At 34.8% G+C, this 22,473-nt stretch overlaps 1 protein-coding gene across 7 annotated transcripts in view; it reads left to right on the plus strand.

Annotated features, from left to right (window-relative positions):
- Positions 1-2,116: 2,116 nt before the first annotated feature.
- unm_sa1614 (un-named sa1614) overlaps positions 2,117-22,473 on the plus strand; it is a 91,546-nt gene continuing 71,189 nt past the window's right edge. For 5 of the 7 annotated variants that reach the window (XM_087273748.1, XM_087273750.1, XM_087273751.1 and 2 more), the window contains exon 1: positions 2,117-2,424. In XM_087273748.1, coding sequence (XP_087129874.1) covers positions 2,299-2,424 — 126 coding nt within the window. In that variant the 5' untranslated portion in view covers positions 2,117-2,298. Of the gene's footprint in view, positions 2,425-6,709; positions 7,046-22,473 lie in introns of those variants that run through there. The other 2 variants (XM_087273749.1, XM_087273747.1) reach the window with 2 other exon arrangements.

Consider the following 22,473-nt stretch of genomic DNA (forward strand, 5'->3'; position numbering starts at 1 on the left):
TATTGACATCACTGCATTTAGTGAGGTATCTGAGTACAAGACACTGAATATGTATGTTTCACATTTTTACTTCATTTGCTCTTTGCAATTCTAATTTATTCACAGCATTGAGCAAAAGAATAAATACACCCTTATTTATAATAAGCAGAAACTCTTTGGGTAGAGCTGTGCACAACAGTAAACAATATTGCAGTACATGTTGAAACTGAACCTACAACATACACAGGTCTGTAAATCATGAAGTTGATCAATTTAGAAGAAATTCTCAGGAAAAAAAAAAAGATTTTAAAAGTTTTATAAAATTTGCTTGACAGATTTCAACAATTTGTTGAACATTTTTCTATAATGACTCAAGTAATGAAACAAGGACTACACTGCAAAAAATACTTTTCTTGCTTAGATTTTTTGTCTTGTTTCAAGTCTAAATATCTAAAATTTCTTATATCAAGAAGCATTTTCAAAACAGGCAAAACATATTATCTTGTTTTGAGAGATAATATGCCAATATTAAGTGAGTTTTACTTTAAAACAAGCAAAATAATCTGCCAATGGGGTAAGCAAATTAATCTTGTTTTTTCTTTTGACGTAAGATTATTTTGCTTACCCCATTGGCAGATTATTTTGCTTGTTTTAAGGAAAAACTCACTTAATATTGGAATATTATTTCTCAAAACAAGACAATATGTTTTGCTTGTCTAGAAAACTCTTCTTGATTTAGGAATTTTTAGATATTTGGACTAGAAACAAGACAAAAAATCTAAGTGAGAAAAGCATTTTTTGCAGTGTATTAGTTTTATATGGAATGACTTTTCAGCATGAGGTTTAGTTAATTTTGACTGACATGACATAAGCAAATGATTATGTTATAAAACAGCAGAGTTGTATGAAAGCAATTGATGCATGCCCAAAAGCATTTGCAATTTGTTGGAAGGAATGGGAAACTGCTACTATGATGTGCACAAATGACTAATTGTTTTGAGAAATGTATGTGCTGTTGTGCAAATGTAAATAGTGTTGTGAGAAATGCACCAAAGGCACTGAGAAAAACTGTAAATTCATACACAAAAAAGAACATTTGCTGTTTGTTCAAAATAAACTGAGCTGAAACAACACAGTTCTTTAATTAATTAATTTTTTTTTTTTTTTTGTGGGACAACTTAATTGTTTTATGTATAATCTTACATGTAAAAACTAATCTGTTTACTTAATTTCTCCCTGTTGTCCCAACACAAATCAATTGTGTGGAACCCAGCTTTTTTACAGTGTATCCTGTAATTGTTTTTTTTAGAATTTTATTTGATGTGAAATTATGAATCTTTATCTTTAGTTATTATATTATTATTAAATATATAGTACACTGAAAGATGATTCAAATATTTCAATGACCACTGAGATGATTCAAAGTTAAGTGGCTGTAAACAATATTATGTGTGTTGAATTTAAACAAACAAATGAAGTTATACATTACTCAATTTCATTTGTTTAAAATAAACCCATATATATTGTTTGCAACTTTGCAGAAATTAGTTTTTCAGTGAATTATTGTACATTGTCAGTCATTGCAAAACAGAAATGTCTAGTGGTGTGCTTTTTATGCATATAATTTATTGGTCACACTTTACAATAAGGTTTACTAGTTAATGTTAATTAATGCATTTACTAACATAAACAATGAACAATACATCTACTACTGTATTTGTTCATGTTAGTTAACGTTAGTTAATGAAAATAGAGTAGTTCATTGTTAGTATGTTAACTCATGGTGCATTAACTAATGTTAACAAGCATGGACTTGGATGTTAATAATGCATTAGTAAATGTTCAGTTATGATTAATAAATGCTGTACATGTGTTGTTCATGATTAGTTCATGTTAGTAAATGCATTAACTAATGAACCTAATTGTAATGTGTTACCAATTTTTTTGTCTCTACCCTACCACCATATCCGGTAGCTGCCAACATATTGACCACAGGAGATGCTTATAATAGTTCCACCGCTGTTAACCATCCCAGCCATTGATGTGCTTTGTGGGGACCGTGGACCAACTGCGCATGCGTACTATCGAGCACTCAGCGCTAGACTGACACTAAAACCCTCCTGTTTCCTCTTTATGAGCTTTCGCCACTATAGCCAAACACAAACACTGCCGCACTTTACTTTGCTGTCGTGTGAACTTTTCAGACAGCCTGACATTCTTTTAGCGACACACTTCCTCACCGACCGGACCATCCTTTTTAATGGGCTTGCTGTGAAACATTTTTCCTTGTAATTAGCGTTTTCCTCATTTTCCTCCAAAATGCCCGAGTTCATATCAGTGGATGAGTTTATCGCGGAGACTTTGGAGGACTACAGCTCTCCCACCACCTCTTCCTTCTACACCAAAATGACAAGTTGCCGAAATTCTGCCAACAATATCGAGGAGGTATGAAATTACGCTTGTATTATGAGCCTCGCTTCTTATTATGTCTTTGACAGTTGAGTTGTACGTCATGATGAATGAAACGAAGCTGTTCAGCCTTGTCCAGCATAAGAATCAGTTTAATGTGCTCTGTTTTATTGAAGAACTGCTTCGTCCACTGTGCATGTTGTATTATAAATGTTTTTTCTTGCTTCAAACATCACTCCGGCAGATACTGATGCTCTTTGTCTGGTTGAATCATCTGGATTGAGCGCAGTCTGTTTCCAACACCCCAAACCATGTGATTTCAAGCTAATCCTCAATTAGAGTATTGAAAATGGTTGTGGACATACAATAAGCGTGCTTTATAAATAGTAAAAATGATCAAATATCGCATATCCTCTCGTTTTCCTGTGGTGCAACTGAAAGAGGAAGAATATCGCATTACATTGCCCTTTTATATATGCATTTCCTTGTCGTTATTAGAAATTAAAACGTAGTTGTTTTGTTGTTTTGTAGTAACATCGCTCTTTACTCTATATGCAGTGCCTCTTATCGCCTATCCTTTACCCGTGCGTCAATACACGCTACTGCTGTATTATCACAAGCACGTGCCTTTCATCAGTGTTTAATGAGCTGCATAAACAAAAGCCGGCTTATGATCCATAGATCTTCTGGAGCTGAGAAACCAAGCCATGAATATGACCGTCATCATTTTTTCCTCAGTCTGGATCAAGCATCCTTTGTTGTTGTTGTTAAATCAGCCCCCCTGTCAGCCAATCATTGGCTTCTAGTTTTAGGGTTAGGGGTGGGTTGATTGGTTGGTAGAGATGTTGCTCCAGGACCAACAAAGGATGCTGATCCAGAACCATGTCCCGTTAGAGTAAATCACATTTTGCATGTGACTGAAAGCATAGTGCGTTTCACAAAACTACTGCATGCAACAAACACCTACTGTTAAATTCAACAGAGGTGTTGATAGTGCATAATAACAGAAAACAAACAAACAAACAAACTAACAAACAAACAAACAAACCAGCAAACAAACTTTAAATGGATAAATAAACAGATTGATGAATATATATTTTAATATACACACATTTTTTTCTTTTCATATATATTTTGCCAGTGGGGAGATGTGATATGGATTGTAACATTATCAATAATTTTTATAATTTTACATGTGTGTGTGTGTGTGTGTGTGTGTGTGTGCATATTATAATATCACTAATTAATTATATATTACAAATAATTATAATATTTAACCTATATAGGATATATGCTATTATACAATGTGTGTGTGTAAATTAATATATACAGTATATACAGTTAAAGTCAGAATTATTAGCCCCCCTTTGAATTTGTTTTTACTTTTTAAATATTTTCCAAATTATGTTAAATAGAGCAAGGAAATTTTCACAGTATGTCTAATAATGTTTTTTTTTTCTGGAGAAAGTCTTATTTGTTTTATTTCAGCTAGAATAAAAGCAGTTTTTAGAAACCATTTTAAGGTCAAAATTATTAGCCCCTTAAAGCTGTTTTCTGAAAGTCTACAGAACAAACCATCATTATACAAGAACTTGCCTAATTACTCTAACCTGCCTAGTTAACTTAATTAACCTGGTTAAGCCTTTAAATGTCAATTTAAGCTGTATAGAAGTGTCTTGAAAAATATCTGGTCAAATATTATTTACTGTCATCATGGCAAAGATAAAATAATTCAGTTATTAGAGGTGAGTTATTAAAACTATTATGTTTAGAAATGTGCTGAAAAAAATCTTCTCTCCGTTAAACAGAATTTTGCTAAAAAAAATAAACGGGGACTAATAATTCAGGGGGCTTATACTGAATTTACTGTGTGTGTGTATTGAAAGGAGTGGCTTTCCTTTTTTTTTCTGAAAAAGTTTTTGCAGTTATTCGCCTCATTTTCTATTCACACTCTAAAAAACAGATTATTTTAACCCAATTCTGGGTGTAATAGGGACTAACCCAACTGCTGGTTTAATTAAAAAAAAAAATTAACAAGACCAAATGTAACCAATGTTTGGTTAATCTATAATGTATAAATAACCCAGCATCTCTTAGAGTGCAATTATGCATTTTGTGCTCAATGTACTATTTTACTACTAAGTATTTATTTAAAAATTTGGATTTAAACTGTAAGTTAATCCACTTTTATAAATATTGTTATAGGATTAGTCATTCATTCATTCATTTTCTTGTCAGCTTAGTCCCTTTATTAATCCGGGGTCGCCACAGCGGAATGAACCGCCAACTTATTCAGTAAGTTTTTACGCAGCGGATGCCCTTTCAGCCGCAACCCATCTCTGGGAAACATCCACACACACACTACAGACAATTTAGCCTACCCAATTCACCTATACTGCATGTCTTGCAGCACCCGAAGGAAACCCACGCGAAGGCAGGGAGAACATGCAAACTCCACACAGAAACGACAACTAAGCCGAGGTTCGAACCAGCGACCCAGCGACCTTCTTGCTGTGAGGCGACAGCACTACCTACTGCGCCACTGCCTCGCCTTTATAAGATTAGTGTTTAAAAAAATGAATAAAGAAATATGAAAAAACACTTATTTTTAAATACAATTATTTTATCATACACCATTTAAAAAATAGGAATCTTGTAAAACTTGTTTTAAAATAAAAACTGTAGCCTATGGGCAAATAAAAACTATCCAGCTCATTCAACTTTCTTCAGTCAAAATGTTGCCACTTGACTAATTAAATTTTTCTTAAAGCCATATATAATTATTTATAATTTTCACAATTTATAATGGGATAGCAGTCAAAAATGAGATAAATGAGCTAATATAGGGGTCCAATTCTGGACTTTGTCAGTTGGGGTAGGGGGATGGGGGATTTTTTGAACCTGAACCCACAGGCCTGTACATATATTCTTTTCATATATCTTGCTGATGGGGAAATGTAATATGCATTGTAATAATTATCAACGATTTTATATTATTATCCATAATTTCTTTGAGTCAACATTTTTCAAAGCTACTTTTCTTTGTTTTACGATGTAGTTATTTTTATCTACTTTATATTTTATGCATTGTTTATTATAATTCTAAACTCTTTATTGAATGATACAAATATTTATCATACATATTTTATTTCTATATTTATTTTTTCCACAAACTATGTGATTAATGTCCCATCACAAATCTTTGACACATCATTCACCCTCTTCCTAATAGACTTGCTAAGTATTGTCTTGCTCATCATTGTATTTTATACATAAAGCTGGATTTATGCAAATTGGCTTTTGGTGGTATCAATTTTGGCTTTCATGTTTTGCCAATTTAGAGCATCCAGTGGGCTGCGCGTGGTAACAATTGAATGATGACTGCTTTAATAAGAGTGACAGTGGAATGTGAAGTAACTATGGTGATGACCTGGTCTGCTCAATACACAGCCATACAAATTGAACAGCACACTGAATTACATGCTTGATTGTTTGGGCTTCATGTGACAGGAGGAGACCCTTCATATATAGTGAGCTTTTACACACACACACAACCTCAGGGGGATTCAGGACAAAAGAGCTATAAGAGAGTCTAAGCAGTGGTCTGGTAGAGTCAGTATTTCATCTGAATCATTCATTAGCTTTTATACTGTAGCAAAAAAAAAACTCAGCACCATTCTCACTCTAGAATATTTTAATAAAGGATACCTTCATTTCATCAGCCTTATTCTAGATTTACAGCACATCTTGCTTCTTAGACAAACCCCTTAAAACGACTTATTAAGAGGGAAAACAGGAAAGTTAATACAAAAAATGACATTTGTCTGTACTTGTCTGCATGAGTTTATTTATGTATTGTTAGTATTTTTTTGTAAATAAAACATTTTAGGGCAAAACATAATTAAGATGCAATGCAAAACACTTAACTAAAAGTATGTAGTTATTTAAAGAGTGTGTGTGCGTTTAAATTTAAGTATATTTATACTTTATTGATAGTCACTAAATATACATTTGGAACTGTTTGTAGAAAGATAGATGTAATAAATATTAATATCAAAACATATACCTTAATATACAGTATATATATGAGCAATATCACACGAGTAGCAGTGCGATATGGCTGTTTAACGGCACTGGTGGGAGGCGTGCGTGTGCCCCCACCAGTGCTGATATACAGCCATATTGCACTGCTACTCGTGTGATATTGTGTTTATACAACAGTTTGACGGCATAATTGTGTATAAAAAACTAAATCAAACATGGAGAGTCTCAAAAACCCTTGTGTATGAGGAACTACTTTCTTCCGCCTTGGATTCAAATCATAAGCTGACAGTTAAACAGTTGAGCAAGCATCTTTTAAACTTTAGATCTGTAGTGTCTGCTTTTTCCTGATTATATGTGGGCAGAGTAATATACAAAGGGTAAAGAGGCTTTACATCACGGCTATCAACCAATCAGATTCAAGAACCAGACAGAACTGTTGTATAAATGAGCAATATCACACAAATAGCAGTGCGATATGGCTGTATATCGGCACTGGTGGGAGGCGTGCGTTGGCACGAGGCCGCAGGCATGTATGAGGACTACATTCGAGGCCGCAGGCCTGTATGAGGACTACTTTCTTCCTGATTCAAATCATAATCTGACAGTTAAACAGGTGAGCGTGCATGTTTTAAACTGTAGATCTGTAGTGTCTGCTTTTTGCTGGCTGTATGTGGGCGGAGTAATACACAAAGGGTAAAGAGGCTGTAGGGGTTCTGATATTGCAGAATACCGCACGGCTATCAGCCAATCAGATCTGAGAACCAGACAGAACTGTTGTATAAATATATATAATGTTTAGACTGCTTGTTTATTTTTTCCCCAATTTTTGTTTAACGGAGAGCAAATTTTTTCAACACATTTCTAAACATAATTAGTTTTAATAACTCATCTCTAATAACTGAGTTATTTTATCTTTGCCATGATGACTGTAAATAATATTTAACTAGACATTTTTCAAGACACTTTAATACAGCTTAAAGTGACATTAAAGGCTTAACTGGGTTGATTAGGTTAACTAGGCAGGTTAGAGTAATTAGGCAAGTTATTGTATAATGATGGTTTGTTCTGTAGATTATCAAGAAAAAATATAGCTTAAAGGGGCTAATAATTTTGTCCCTAAAATTGTGTTCAAAAAATTTAAAACTGCTTTTATTCTAGCCGAAATAAAACAAACATGACTCTCTCTTGAAGAAAAAATATTATCAGACATACTGTGAAAATTTCCTTGCTCTGTTAAACATCATTTGGAAAATATTTCAAGAGTTCACACTTAGCTGATGATTTATAAAAGCTTGTTTGGCATGCTGTCCCGGGAGAGAGCCCCGAGCTCAAGGGATCCGTTGGCAGAGCGAGAGGGGAGCCTGAGCTCGGTGGATCTCAGAACTCCCCGACTGCGGTAGCTAAGGGAACAGAGGGGTTAGACAAATGCTTGATTGTTATACGTGTTGAATGTCTTTGGATGGTGGGAGGAAACCGGGGGACCCAGGGAAACCGGAGAACCCAGGGGAACCCACGCAGACATGGGGAGAACATAAAAACTCCTCACAGAAACACCCACCGGTTCTGAGGGACCAGGGCCGGCAGTGTTCTTGCTGTGGGGCTCACAGTGCTAACCACTGGGCCGCCGTGCCGCCCAATCAGAGGTAAAGGAGGAGAATAGAGGAGGAGGGGGGTTTCTTCCAAACGAAGATAAAATGAGCTGAAAACTGTGGTTATTTATAGTAGCTTAGGACTCATATGATTGAAAGATATTGATTAGCAAATATATATATATATATATATATATATATATATATATATATATATATATATATATATATATATATATATATATATATATATATATATATATATATATATATATAATAGCATCACACAGTTGTTGCAGGTTTGTCGGCTGCACATCCATGATGCGAATCTATGGAACAAAATGAAGTGTCAAAAATATGTGATAGTACAAAAACACATTTCTTTTGGAACAAATAAATATATCTAAATAAAATGCATACAATTAATAATATAATAAATTCATATAATATAATTAGAATTTTATTGCACAATGTTTATACATTTTAAAATGCCCAAAATGTCACTGGGGCAGTACCTTTTCAAAAGATACATATTTGTAGTCAAAGAGTTCACAGTGGTGCCTCAAAGGTGCATAAAAGTGCCCAGATGTACTGTACCTAAAAAGTACCTTTGATGGACCATTATGGACCCTTAAGGTTAAAATATGTAACAGTAACAGCTCCAGTACCTTTATTTCTGAGAGTATATACTGTATATGATTAAATGTACAAATTAGAAACAGCTGTATTTCCAAGTATGTTTATGTAAACAAGGAATTAGTTTTTTTTTCGTGTCAGAAGTTTCCACAATGGAAGAGAATGACAGTGACGGGACAAAAACAGATAATAAAGGATTTTTTTAATAGACCCTTTTCACATTTCTGGGTTTCTCAGCAGCAGAAGTCGCCATGGTTGGGTAAACTTAGAGTGCAGTGAATGGGAGAGTACTACAAAAAAAAAATTTTTTTACAGTCCCATTTGCTGAAATAATAATAAAAAAACGCTCCACAATTGTGTTATCAAGACTTTCAGAAAAAGGAAAAAAATAGTGTCAGACTGATGATGGCAGCCAGAAAAGAGAAGTACTTCAAATTTACTGTCCTGTCCCATAGATGCTGCATTAGAAACTCCTCGCACAAGCAGTAAATCGTTTTTTGTAATTTGATGCAAAGATTATATAATACAGAGCAAATCCGTGCAAATGTCAACCTTGCCATGAAAAAAAAATGTTTTCACCAAAAAATGGAAACCATGTCTGGGTTTTTTGGGCAAGCAAGTATTTTAAAGCACTTTAGAAATACTCAAACATGCATCTGTTAATGTTTTCAAACTAATCTATTTGATTTACCAAAGTCACACAAGTGGCAATTTCACATCCGTCACATCCATAACGGAGAGACGTCACATCCATAACGACACTTTTTTCTCATAAATGTAAAAAATATTAAATAAAATAAAACCAATCATTTTTGTTTTATAGAGAACCAACTCTTATCATTTTGATTATCACTGTTTCTTTTGGTGTTGTGCAGTTTCATTCACAGATTTTCTACTTAGTATGTTGTATACTGTAAACTCACAGACTTTTTTTGTCACATCCATAATGCATGTTTATTTTCCTCGTTTTAAGTACAAAACATGTTTACAGATTGATATTTTTCTGGTCCTTTAACTCTGTGGTTGGTTATTCTGGAAAATATAAACAATATAATATTAACAAATACTTTCTCTGTGAATTTATGTTTTAAATTTATACAGCAAATGTCACATCCATAACACTGGAATTGCTCTTTTTTTAAATCAAAATATTTAGAACTTTAAGGTTATGATGACCAAATAAACATCATAACAGTCTTGTGAAAAGGGTCCATTATCATAAACCGATTTGAATACAATTTGAATAATTTTTGTTTTTTAAGTTTTCTCCCCCTAATTTTTGGGTTAACTGTGCCGTCTATTTTAAATCTTCTTCACCTACTCATTTAAACTCACAATAATTTTGATGAATTACCAACCTGATATTTGATCATACGAAAGAGGATGAATCGAGAAGAGGATAATAAAGCACAGATGCTTCGCTTTAATCTGCACTGACCTCAAGAGAGACAATGGGAACCCCACGCAATAATATAGTCAGAGTTTAGGTCATGTGACTTAATGACAAAGCAGGAACTGGACAGATTTCCCTCTTCTCTCATTAATACATCTAACACCTCTGCGATATCTCTCTTCAGCACAGCATGGTGCTTGAGCCTTCCCATTGTTTGTTTGCTGAAAGTAAATCGAAATGAGGGGCGATGTAGGATTAGCAGAGGCACCAGAGAGGAGTAATGAAAGATAATTGGAGTACTCAGATAATCTGCTGAACTGAAGTCTGTTGTGTTCCGCTTGTTTTTCCGTATAATGTAATCCAGGGTTACCCATTCATTTATTCAGACACCTGATATTACTGTTATCTTTGTTCTTGGAGAGTTTGGTGAGAGTATAAGAGGAACAAAAGCAATATGCTGTAGTAGGGTTTTTCCTCCTGCTCTGGTCTCTTAAAGAAACACACACATATTCTTTTACCCTTTATTAAAGTTTTACACAAAAGTATTTACATCAAGATGGCATGCAGTGAATCATATTGAACTTGTAGGACAATTACACTTCTGAAAGTATCTCTCTATTTTTTTCCTTTATTTAGTTTTACACAAAGTATTTACATTAAGATGACGTGAAATTATTCATATTAGACTTGTAGAACACTTATACTACTGAAAGCATCTTGTTCATGCACTTTTTAGTGAGCTTTTTAGCCTTTTGTACTGTAAAGGAAACATCCAGAGTATTATAAATGTTCTTTTGTCGCACTTTTTAATTACCTTGTGTCTGTAGATTTAAATCACAATACATATTTTCTGTTTCATTATACAATATATAAGTCTGTTTTCTCAAAAATGATTTTATTTGTCCTGGAGTGAGCTGTATACAGTAAATCTTCACTTCAGCAGCACTTGCATCAGCTTTCACATTTTTATTTACATCTATATTTAGATTTTTACCAAGGGATATGTGTCGCACATGTAATTAAGTTTATACAATTTATTTTCTTTTCAATTTATGTGAATTTAGCTGGCGGTTCCTTCCACTGTGGCGACCCCTGATAAATAAGGGACTAAGCTGAAGGAATATAAATGAATTTATGTGAAATTATTTCAGGCTGCTTACATTATTTTCATGTATTTCATGGATTATGGAGTGATTCACAAGAATTTTGAAGATTTTTGTGTTAGAAATGTGTTTTTAATGCCATTAAATAATGCTAAAATTGCCCATTTAAACAGCATATAAAAAGTTTTCAATGCTTTATGTAGTCAACCAACTGTGGAACTCTGGGGATTATTATTAAACAATTATTTGTATTAACCTGCAGTGACTTGCCTTAAAATAAAATGAATAGGTAGAAGTAATTGATACCCTATTTAACCTGACCCTGTAGCACTGATTCCCCAGAGATCCTGCTTTAATGCATTATTGTGAATTTCTGCAGCACTTAGTGTGATAAAAGCCAATTTGAGGCACTTAGTGTTTTTACAAACATGGAGCCCATTTTCTTTTAGATGCACAGGGTCTGTTCAACCTAAAGTTAACATTCTGTTATTGTTATTCACCCTTGTGCCACGTTAAACCTGTTTGACTTTAGTTCTGTCTGTTCTGTTGTGGTGAATGATTAATTTTTGAGGCATGCAAGGACACTGTTTTTCTCCCAGGGAAAAGAAGCTTTTAAGATTAGTTATGATTGTAATTAAAATGTGAGAAGCAGCTCAGAGGAATATGTTTACTGGCACTTTACACAATCAAGGGGATTTTTCTTTCTGGTGAACTGTTTCTGTAAAATTTGATAAATAACAAATTTTATGTGCTCTATAATATTGTGATGTGATTTTAATGATCACAAATAAAGATGATTATTTGAGCAATCAATGTTATGTATATATATATATATATATATATATATATATATATATATATATATATATATATATATATATATATATATATATATATATATATATATATATATATATATATATATATAAATAAATATTTTTTTGTAAATGAACCTGAAATTGCATGTTAGATACTTAATATTATTTATTATTATGCCTGATCATATATTATTAGAAGATTATTCATGCTGCCTGATGATTTCATTTAGTTTTTAATTTAATTGTAACCCTCTGAGTCACAATTCACGGTATTAACAAACTGTTAACTAACACTACTACTGTAGCTTAATAAACTACTAATTAGCTGTTTATTAATAGTTAGTGAGGCACAGGTTGGATTTAGGATTTGAGTGGGATTAGGGATGCAAAATAAAATCATACTTTGAATGAACTACTAATGAACAGTTAAAATCCTAATAATAGGCAGGTGTTAAGCCTGTAGTTAATAGCATAAATTTCAACCAAAACTAAAATGTTACCGATTTAATTTAATTTAATTTAATTTGCAGTAATTTAACTTAATAAATAAGAGATTTTTTTGATGAAAGTATTTTTGGGCATTCAGACATTTAATTCCAAATTTAATTGGTTATTATAAGTTTATCCCATATAAAAAAATTAAATAGTATTAGAAAAAATCTATTTATGTATTGAGACACACACACACGGCTAGAGGAAACCAACTAATAATATTAATTAGGGTTAATAATAATAACTGAAATAAAAAAAAATGTATTTGTAAAATCTAAAATAATCTCATATAAATTAAGGTCTGTGGAACAGAAAATACATTTATACAATACCACACAGAAGTCAGTGGGAACCCAAAGTATTTGGTGACTAGTATTTCTTAAAACTTGTTTTTAGTTTCTTAGATCCTTAGAAGAACGGTATGCCATTTCAAAACAACATGATGGAACAAAGATAATAATATTCATACAGAATTATTATATTTTTGAATATATATATATATATATATATATATATATATATACATTGCTGAGGAAATGGCATCAGCATATAGTTTTATTGACATCATGATAGATTTATGCTGTTGAGTTCATCTGAGTGGGTTTTATGCTATTTCTGAACATGTGCGTGTGTATGCTTGCACCCTGTCTGTCTTTTGATTACCATGAACACTATAAATAGCAGTTACCACTTTATATAAGCGGTCAGTTTTTTTCTGTGAGATAAACCAATGGGCTGTCCCAGATGCAAGTGAGAAAATGTGTGCGCTTACTTGCACATTCATAACCAGATTTGGATTCACAGAAGGCTATATTAAGTTTTACATTTAGATTTGCACAAATACACAGCGATACAATTTTTTTACAACAATCAAAATACTGAGAGTATCGTGAAGAAGATGTTTTAATGTTCGATTCAAGATGAAAACCAACATAACAAATAAAATACTTTGAATAAATAAAAGTATTATTATTTTCTAAAAATATTTCTCTCATGATGTTTAACACGGCGAGGAATTTTTTACAGTATATTCGATAATATTTTTTTTTCTGGAAAGTTTCATTTGTTTTATTTTGGCTAGAATAAAAGCTAATTTAATTTTTTTAAAACCATTTTAAGGTCAAAATTATTAGCTGGTGTTTTTAAGAGGGTAAACTAAAACTCTTCAAGTTAGAGAAGAACTGAACAAATCTTGTGAGATTAAGTATGCTGTACAACTAATGGATGGATTGCTGATGTAGATGGCAGGAAAATAAGACAAACAACATTAAAATAAGTCCCTCACCTACAATACTCCATTGGCTGTTTCAAATGCCTGAGAACCTGATCTGCAGGTGGGGTGAATAAGAGGAAGGATGTCTGCCTAAAGATGTCAAAATGTCACAATATATGAAATACAAATATTTAATAATACTCCAGTCTATACAGACAGGTCAAAAACTCCAGACTCCCGCTACACGGCAGCAGCAGGATATATACAGTATGTGTTTATTTGCAAAAACAGATATTTTTGTACTTAATATCATATTTTTATGTTGCGTAGATTATAGAAGTTTTCAGAAATCATGTTTTCACATTGAGTAAAAGGAGTTTAAGTACAAATTCTGTGAATGAAAAATTAAAATGAAGTCTTCCTATAGGCCTATCGCCCTTTTAAATCTAAGATTGCTAATAGGTTTAATAATCATTGAACAGGGATGATAGAAATTTAACTGGCCATGCTATAAATGTTTATATGGTTTATATTAAACCACAGGTTATCATCTTTAAGCAGGACTTTCTGTATGAACGTTGTGCAAAATGTATACTAAACTCAAAGAGAAACACAAGTTACCTTTGGGTTACAAGTCCAACTCACTAACCATTAGGCCACAACTTCCCCTAAAGGTGAACAAAGCTGCAGAGAAAATGTGTTGTTATAAAACATTGTTTACTTCGCAGAGTCAGTTAATGGTGAAGGGATTGATCCAATAGGCTCACTGATGCATTGTTAGCGAAGAAATTTTATGCTCCCTTTTAAAGAGCCCCTATTTTGCATCATAAAAGGTCATATTTTGGTATTGGGGTCTCCAACAAAAGGCTGATATGCATGCAAGGTCAAGTGAAACATGTGAGAGCCCAATGCAGGAATACAATAACGCAATGCAGTTAAACAGCAGCAGATTACTCTACTCTTAACGCTAACCCGAAGTCATAACAACGACAAACATTCAGTATTAATCCACACAGTGGCAAAAGTTGAACTATTTTGAAAATTGATCGCTCCTTGTGTGTGTAGGAACAGCTAATGGTGGCCATAGCAAAGACAAACGGCAGGGGATCGCGAGTACAGAAACGTATTTAAATAGGTAAAGGCAGAAGCAAGAATCAGAATTAGAAGCAGAATCAGAAGCAGAATTTGATTTTGGACACAATATGTGAATAGGTCCATGAAGGTTTAACCTGAGAGATACAGTACCAGCACTGATCTATAATAGATAAGTGATTACAAGCGGCGCAGGGCGATTATAACTTACAACACACAATTAAACACATATTTTGCAAACTACACAAAACAAGGCAATAATTTTAATTACACTTACATGTATGATTTGGAGGAAGAAGAAACTGGTCCATATGAACTGTAACAGTTACCGATAAAGTTCCTGTCAAAGTCTGACAAAGTCCTATACAAAATAGTCTCTGCTGCTCATTCCTCTAATAGCAAACAGTTGGTGAATCCCACGTGGCAGCGTAAATTATTGTATTAATCATCAGAAAAATGACATGAGCAAACAGCACTAGGTTGGCTATACTGTTGTATTGTTGTAACAATGAACCCTTTATGCCCCGCAGCGAAATTTCCATCTGTCAGGGATCATCATCTTTGTGTCATGATCAGTCCGGTGATGTTTTTATTCACTTAGAGCTGTGTACAACAGCTAAACTGTATGGTGGCCGAGAGAGCTTAACGCACTGCGATTTAAGAAAACACATGCAATTACACAAAACACCAGCAAATAAAGAAACAATCTTCTGACAACACACTTGTTGCAAATTGGTCACAACACAAACAACTGAAGAAACCTGCAGCAAATTGGTCAAAACACTTGCAAATATGCACTAACACAACGGGAATTTTTCTAAGAGACCCAAAACCATGACGGACCCTGCTGAGATATGGATGTATTATGCCTTGACTGTTGCTGAGTGAAGTGATTGGTGGTTTTTGAAAGGTGAGCTGTTTTTTGTTTATTTTAATATCCTGATTACACAACATAAATAAAAAAACACATTAATATCTCAGCAAGGTCTGTCATGTTTTTGGGTCCTCTTGAAATATTTTCGTTGTGTTATGTGCATATTTGCAAGTGTTGTGACGGATTTGCAGCTCATTTCTTCAGTTGTTTGTGTTGTGACTAATTTGCTGTGCGTTTCTTCAGTTGTTTGTGTTGTGAGAATTTGCAACACGTGTGCTGTCAAACTGATGAAGAACTGATGTTTTTTGTAATTGCATGTGCTTTCTTAAATTGCATCGCGTTTTGCTCTCTCGGCCACTGTAAATTTGACCATAGTGCATGTGTGTGAATGGAAGAGTGTGTGGGTGTTTCCCAGTGTTGGGTTGCAACTGGTAGACCATTCGCTGCATAAAACATATGCTGGATACGTTGGCAGTTCATTCTGCTGGGACCACCACTAATTAATAAAGGGACTATGCCGAAAAGAAAATGAATAAATGACTGAATGACTGAATGAACACATGAATGAATGAATGAATGAATGAAAATTTAAATGTATTTTTGCCCAGTTCCTGCTTATGATAAGGTTTGACGTCACTGTCATTGGCCATCAAATGAACTGAATCATTAATAGTCATTTTTGTTTGTAAGCACAGTTTGATTGCTTTGGCGGATTACTGATTTGCATGTAAACTAGGATAGCATGATTTTTCTTTAAGCTGATTATTACTAGTATTAGCATATTATATTGGTGTAAATGTAAACGTGCTCACGGACTGTTTCTGCTCATCTTTTACTCTATTGTTCTAGAAAGTGACAGTTGATGAATGTGAGGATGTGAATTCTATCATGGTTGTGTGGTGTTAGTTTGACTTTCACTTTTGGCCTTCTTGGTTAATGTGCTGAAATCCACAGTAAAGTGTGTGTGTGTGTGTGTGTGTGTGTGTGTGTGTGTGTGTGTGTGTGTGTGTGTGTGTGTGTGTGTGTGTGTGTGTGTGTGTGTGTGTGTGTGTGTGTGTGTGTGTGTGTGTGTGTGTGTGTGTGTTCATTAAGCACAAAAGATGGAGATAAACATCTGGTCGTGCTCCTCAATTATAAAATGCCTCCAAGCTCCAAACATGATTACTGCATGTCTTCTGGTGGATTCCTGGCATGAAGCTGTTATGTGTCAGTTCAAGAAGAAGCATTGTGTCTGCTTTGTTGTGGGGAAAGAATAAGATAGAGTATGAGGACAATGTTTTCTCCAGTGGAAAAGAACTAGCTTTTAAGATTAAATGCAGTTTTAATTAAAAAAAGGGAAGCAGTGCTATTGTCAGAATACTTTTGTTATGAGCACTTACGACAAAAATACTTTCATACCGACGATGGCATCCTTTTGTCTATGTGAACAACAGTTTAGTCACAGCTTTTACCACTATATCCGTTTAGATGAGTATTTATGGCTGGTCATCACTGGTCTTGTTCGATCCTTTCTATGTGTTCTGTGGGGACTTTCACAAGCGTTTTCATGTAATAGCTCTAAAAGCACACAAAGGCCAGTCAAACAGACCAGGCACCTCTGCTACCATAAAGAACAAAAGATGTGTGAGGTTTGCCATGCTGAGTACAGGTTTCTCACTCTGCCTAGTCAGGGGAATGTGAATGAGTTCCAGGTGAACCAGCACATGGGTGAATTGTTATTGGCACGGTGTACACATAACCGAGCTGACTGGAAGAGCTAAAAATAAGACAAGTCAAACATCCTTCATGCAAAATAAGCAGTTTGCCAAAATAAGTGTCAATATTCACACACCCTCATGTCCTTCTAAACCTGCATGGGTTTATTTAGTGGAATGCATTTGTATTGAAAGAGAATGGTGATTAAGTGATGTTTCAGGGATGATAAAATAATATGAACTACATAAAGCACACTGCGGGCGATGCAGTGGCGCAGTAGGTAGTGCTGTCACCTCACAGCAAGAAGGTTGCTGGTTCGAGCCTTGACTGGTTCAATTAGCGTTCTGTGTGGAGTTTGCATGTTCTGTTCTTCCTGTGTCCGCGTGGGTTCCACCAGGTGCTCCGGTTTCCCCCACAGTCCAAAGACATGCGGTATATGTGAATTGGGTAGGATAAATTGTCCGTAGTGTATGAGTGTGTATGGATGTTTCCCAGAGATGGGTTGCAGCTGGAGGGGCATCCACTACATAAAACGTGTGCTGGATAAGTTGGCGGTTCATTCTGCTGTGGTGACCCCAGATTAAAAAAAGGGACTAAGCCTAAAAGAAAATCAATGAATAAATGAATGAATGAATAAAGCACACTGAAAAATTAAGTTTTTACTTTAGCGCAAATGTTTCCTAAAAGGATAGTTCACCCAAACTGAAAATTCGGTCATTATTTACCTTCACATGCCACAAACACAATGCAGGCTCATTCTGATTACGTACAGCTATATACATTTTTGAAGAGAGCAAAATAAGTCCCAGGAGCTACGTTTATTTGCAGTATTTGTTTTTGCGAATTCGCTAGAGATCGCTGTGTATGCTTTTTGATGTCTCAAATTTCATGCCTGCTGTTTTCGTGTAAATCCACCAGTGGCCGCTGTTTACTGACTGATCGACTGACTGACCAACCTACCAATTCCCCCACCCTCCCCCTACACTAAACCCAACCAATAGTATTTTGAAAAGCACCTATTTTGATCCGCCCACCCGCTTCCTTAAACACAACTGCAGTGTTATGAATAGCAAGTCTGAAACAGTAAAGACCCCAGATTTGTACTACTTTTTCAGATTTTACCACATTCTTACCATTATTTACTTGTTTATTTTATTTTTTTGCCTTCTGTTTTTGTCTTACCCCCTTTCTGAAACTGTCACCAGACTCAAACCTCGTTGTCACTGTCAACCCACTCTGCAACTCAAGTCCGCCAACATACATTTGAAGTCAGAATTATTAGCCCCCTTTGATTTTCTTATTTAAATGTTTCCCAAACAATGTTCCAACAGGGCAAGGAAGTTTTCACAGTATGTCTGATAATATTTTTTTGTCTGGAGAAAGTCTTATTTACTTTATTTTGGCTGGAATAAAAGCAGTTTTTAATTTCTTAAACACCATTTTAAGGACACAATTATTTGCCCCTTTAAGCTATTTTTTTAATAGTCTACAGAATAAAACATCATTATACAATAACTTGCCTAATTACCCTAACCTTCCTAGTTAACCTAATTAACCTAGTTAAGCCTTTAAATGTCACTTTAAGCTGTATAGAATGAAAAATATTTAGTAAAATATTATTTATTGGCATCATGGAAAAGATAAAAAAAATCAGTTATTGGAAATGAGTTATTAAAACTTATGTTTAGAAAAGTGTTGAAAAAGGGCGAGGCAGTGGCGCAGTAGGTAGGCCTCACAACAAGAAGGCAGTGGGGTCGCTGGTTCGAACCTCGGCTCAGTTGGTGTTTCTGTGTGGAGTTTGCATGTTCTCCCTGTCTTCGCATGGGTTTCCTCCGGGTGCTCCGGTTTCCCCCACTGTCCAAAGACATGCAGTACAGGTGAATTGGGTAAGCTTAATTGTCCGTAGTGTGTGTGTGTGTGTGAATGTGTACTGTATGTGGATGTTTCCCAGAGATGGGTTCCGCTGCGTAAAAAACTTGCTGGACTCAGCAGTTCATTCCGCTGTGGCAACCCCAGATTAATAAAGAGACTAAGCCGACAAGAAAATGAATGAATGAAGTGTGGAAAAAAATCTTCTCTCCGTTAAACAGAAAATTGGGGGAAAAAATTAACAGGGCGGCTGATAATTCTGACTTCAACTGTATGTGTTGAGCTAACTGGACAAACTGGTAACAGTGGGAAAGCAGTCCACATGCAGGTCAGCTGGTTAGCAAGAAAAGGAAAGACATTACACCATCAACGGCCGCTGCTTTGCTCATGTAGCAGAAGGGGTGAAGCTTTCTGGCACTGATGTTGGATTACTTTATTCATTTTGGATTGTGAAAGCAAAATTCTCCTAAGAGAGAGATTATACCACCTCCCGATGGTGAATGCGGTTGTACTCATGGCAGGTATTATTTAGTAGTTTGGTCATTTATTTAGCTATTTTGGCTTAGTTACAAAAACATAAGTGTTCCATTTGGAATGACACTACATACAGTACACATACTATGCTTTTGAGTGTGTAGGTGCGTAAGTACATAGTGCATAAGTATATAGTGTGCCATTTGGAACGCAGCTATTTTGAGTATGGTATAAGTATGGAGCAGAACCAAATTTAAGATGAGCATTGCTTTTTAGGATGAATGTATTGTTTTGTGTCCTGCAGAAGAAAGCAAATCATAAGATTCTTAGGGTGAGTAAATAATGCCAGCATTTCCCTTATTTTTGGAGCAGCTATTCCTCAAAGTGTTGGCGAAATGATGGTGGACTCTTTCTCAGTGTCGTATGATTTCACATCCTGCCAGAATGTTTCTCAATTGTGCTATGTGAGGAGTTCATTACGGGCTCTCTGAACTAATAGCAGAGAATTACATTTCTGCTTCACACTACCATGTGTGACACCAATGAATATTAATTGCATATAATCCTTTTATGCTGGCATTTGACAGGCCTGTTTCCTCAGAGAATAAAAACAGCAAGATAAGACACGAGTGTCAGAGACACGGGTCTTGAAACAGGAAGAAGTCACCATAGAAACTGGGATTTTTTTTATTTTTAAAGGAACTTGATTTCATCAAGGCTAAGGAGAACAAAGAATCTAGTTAAGCTCAGTTTTCTGCATAGTTATGTTGCTGAGGTTTAATCATGTTATGGAATGGTGATACAGTAAAAACAACATGAATGTGATGATGAATGCAGTCAATATTTGAGATCAACACTGTCCCCACAACAGTTTTTATACAATATTCAAATTTCTACTATATAAACAAATATCACTTTTTCACTGTGATACTTTTTTTTATATAACCATGGCCTGGATGGATTTACATAACCACTGCGCTTTGTGGACATTTTCTGGATTTGTTTGTTATCAGTATATCGCTGCAAATATATTTATAGTTAGTTTTCACTAAAGAAAAAGATCTTCTCTGTGAGTTTATCTGAGCATTGAATCATCTTTAGTATATTACTAAGTGAACACAAGGAACAAGTTATGGCTGCCTGTTCTATTAATGGATACTGGTGAAACTATTTGAATTCTTTATATTTCCTCTTTAAATTAAGTTTAAGCATATCAAGATCTTGCATTGGTTCCACTACATAGCCCTGTTTCCTGTATTTTCCATACAAATAAAGAAAGGTTTTGCATTCCAATGTACTTATCTGTTGTTACTTTCAGTAGGAATTGGTTAACCAAAGTCCCTTTCAAGGAAAACCTAATCAGCCCTGTTCAAATGTGCCAAAATGTATCTCCAGCTCTGCCTCTACAATGAAGCACAGTGATTGATGGTCACTTTATGCTCATATTTAAATATTTGCTTACATGTGCATATTTTACAATACTCTTACAATATTCTCCACTTTTTTAAATTCGATTGTGTCATTCACATTGCTTTGTCTGATTTTGTCTGACTTCATATCAAAGTTTGCAGTGTTGTGATTTTCGTTGTACCTGGTTGGGTTCATGCCATGGTGAAATATGAGTGAAAAAACATGGTCCAGAAACAGAGCTGCTGATGAGCTCTAATATAATTTGGAACAATTTAGTTCTTAGTTCTAGTCTTAATTTTATATGGGAATCCAGAGCATCTAATTACAGCTTTTGTGGCGTGATGACTTAACCCATAGGCCAACAATTTATTCTAAAATAAAATACAGAGCTCACCTCTAATAAGCTCTGTATCAATCATATAATAGGCAATTCTGACTCTCCAATAATGACTGGCCAGCTTTAACTTTCAGAATTTAAATGTGCTAGTTGTCAAAAGTCAGAGTCAGTCAGGAGATTGGAAATGACAGATTCCACAAAATAAGTAAGGGATAATCAAGGAATTGCCATGCATTAAATTATTTTAAATGCATGATGTGAAAGAAAAGAACCAATTCATGGTTATGTGCCAACTTATTGACAAGTTAAAATGAGGTTTGCTCTTTGCAGTGCAATACTTGACCGAATTTCCATCAGTTGTGAAATGTTAGATCTCCTATTCCCCTTTTTGAATCAGACACAAGCAGAGAGAGAGAGAGAGAGAGAGAGAGAGAGAGAGCTTTCTAATAACTTCTAGTTGATCATTTGAAAAAGTTTCAGAAGGTAGATTTTTCCAAAGAATCATCTGTTGAACTGCATCCCAATCATCACAAATACTGCAGAAAACCTATTGGAACCCACATGCAGCCAAGATTCCCATAGAAATCAATCAAGTTTGGTAAAGGAGTTAAATGGTTTGGGGTTACATTCAGTACGAGGGTGTGCGAGAGATCTGCAGAGTGGATGGCAGCATCAACAGCCTGAGGTATCAAGACATTTGTGATTCCCATTTCATTACAAACCACAGGAGAGGGCAGGTTCTTCAGCAGGATCCTTCTCATACTTTAGCCTCTACATCAAAGTTCCTGAAAGCAAAGAAGGTCAAGGTGCTCCTGGATTGGCCAGCCCAGTCACTAGAATGAACATCATTGAGCATGTCAGGGGTAAGATGAAGGAGGAGGCATTGAAGATGTATTCCAAATAATCTTGATGAAATCTGGGAGTCCTGCAAGAATGTTTTCTTTGCCATTCCAGATGGATTTTTTATTATGTTATTTGTGTATTGCAGATATGTATTGATGCAGTTCTCCAAGCTCATGGGAGTCATACACGATATTATTATTTTT

The sequence above is a fragment of the Danio rerio genome, chromosome 11, assembly GCF_052040795.2.
Source record: "Danio rerio strain M-AB ecotype USA chromosome 11, GRCz13ab, whole genome shotgun sequence".
In the NCBI taxonomy this organism is placed as follows: domain Eukaryota; kingdom Metazoa; phylum Chordata; class Actinopteri; order Cypriniformes; family Danionidae; genus Danio; species Danio rerio.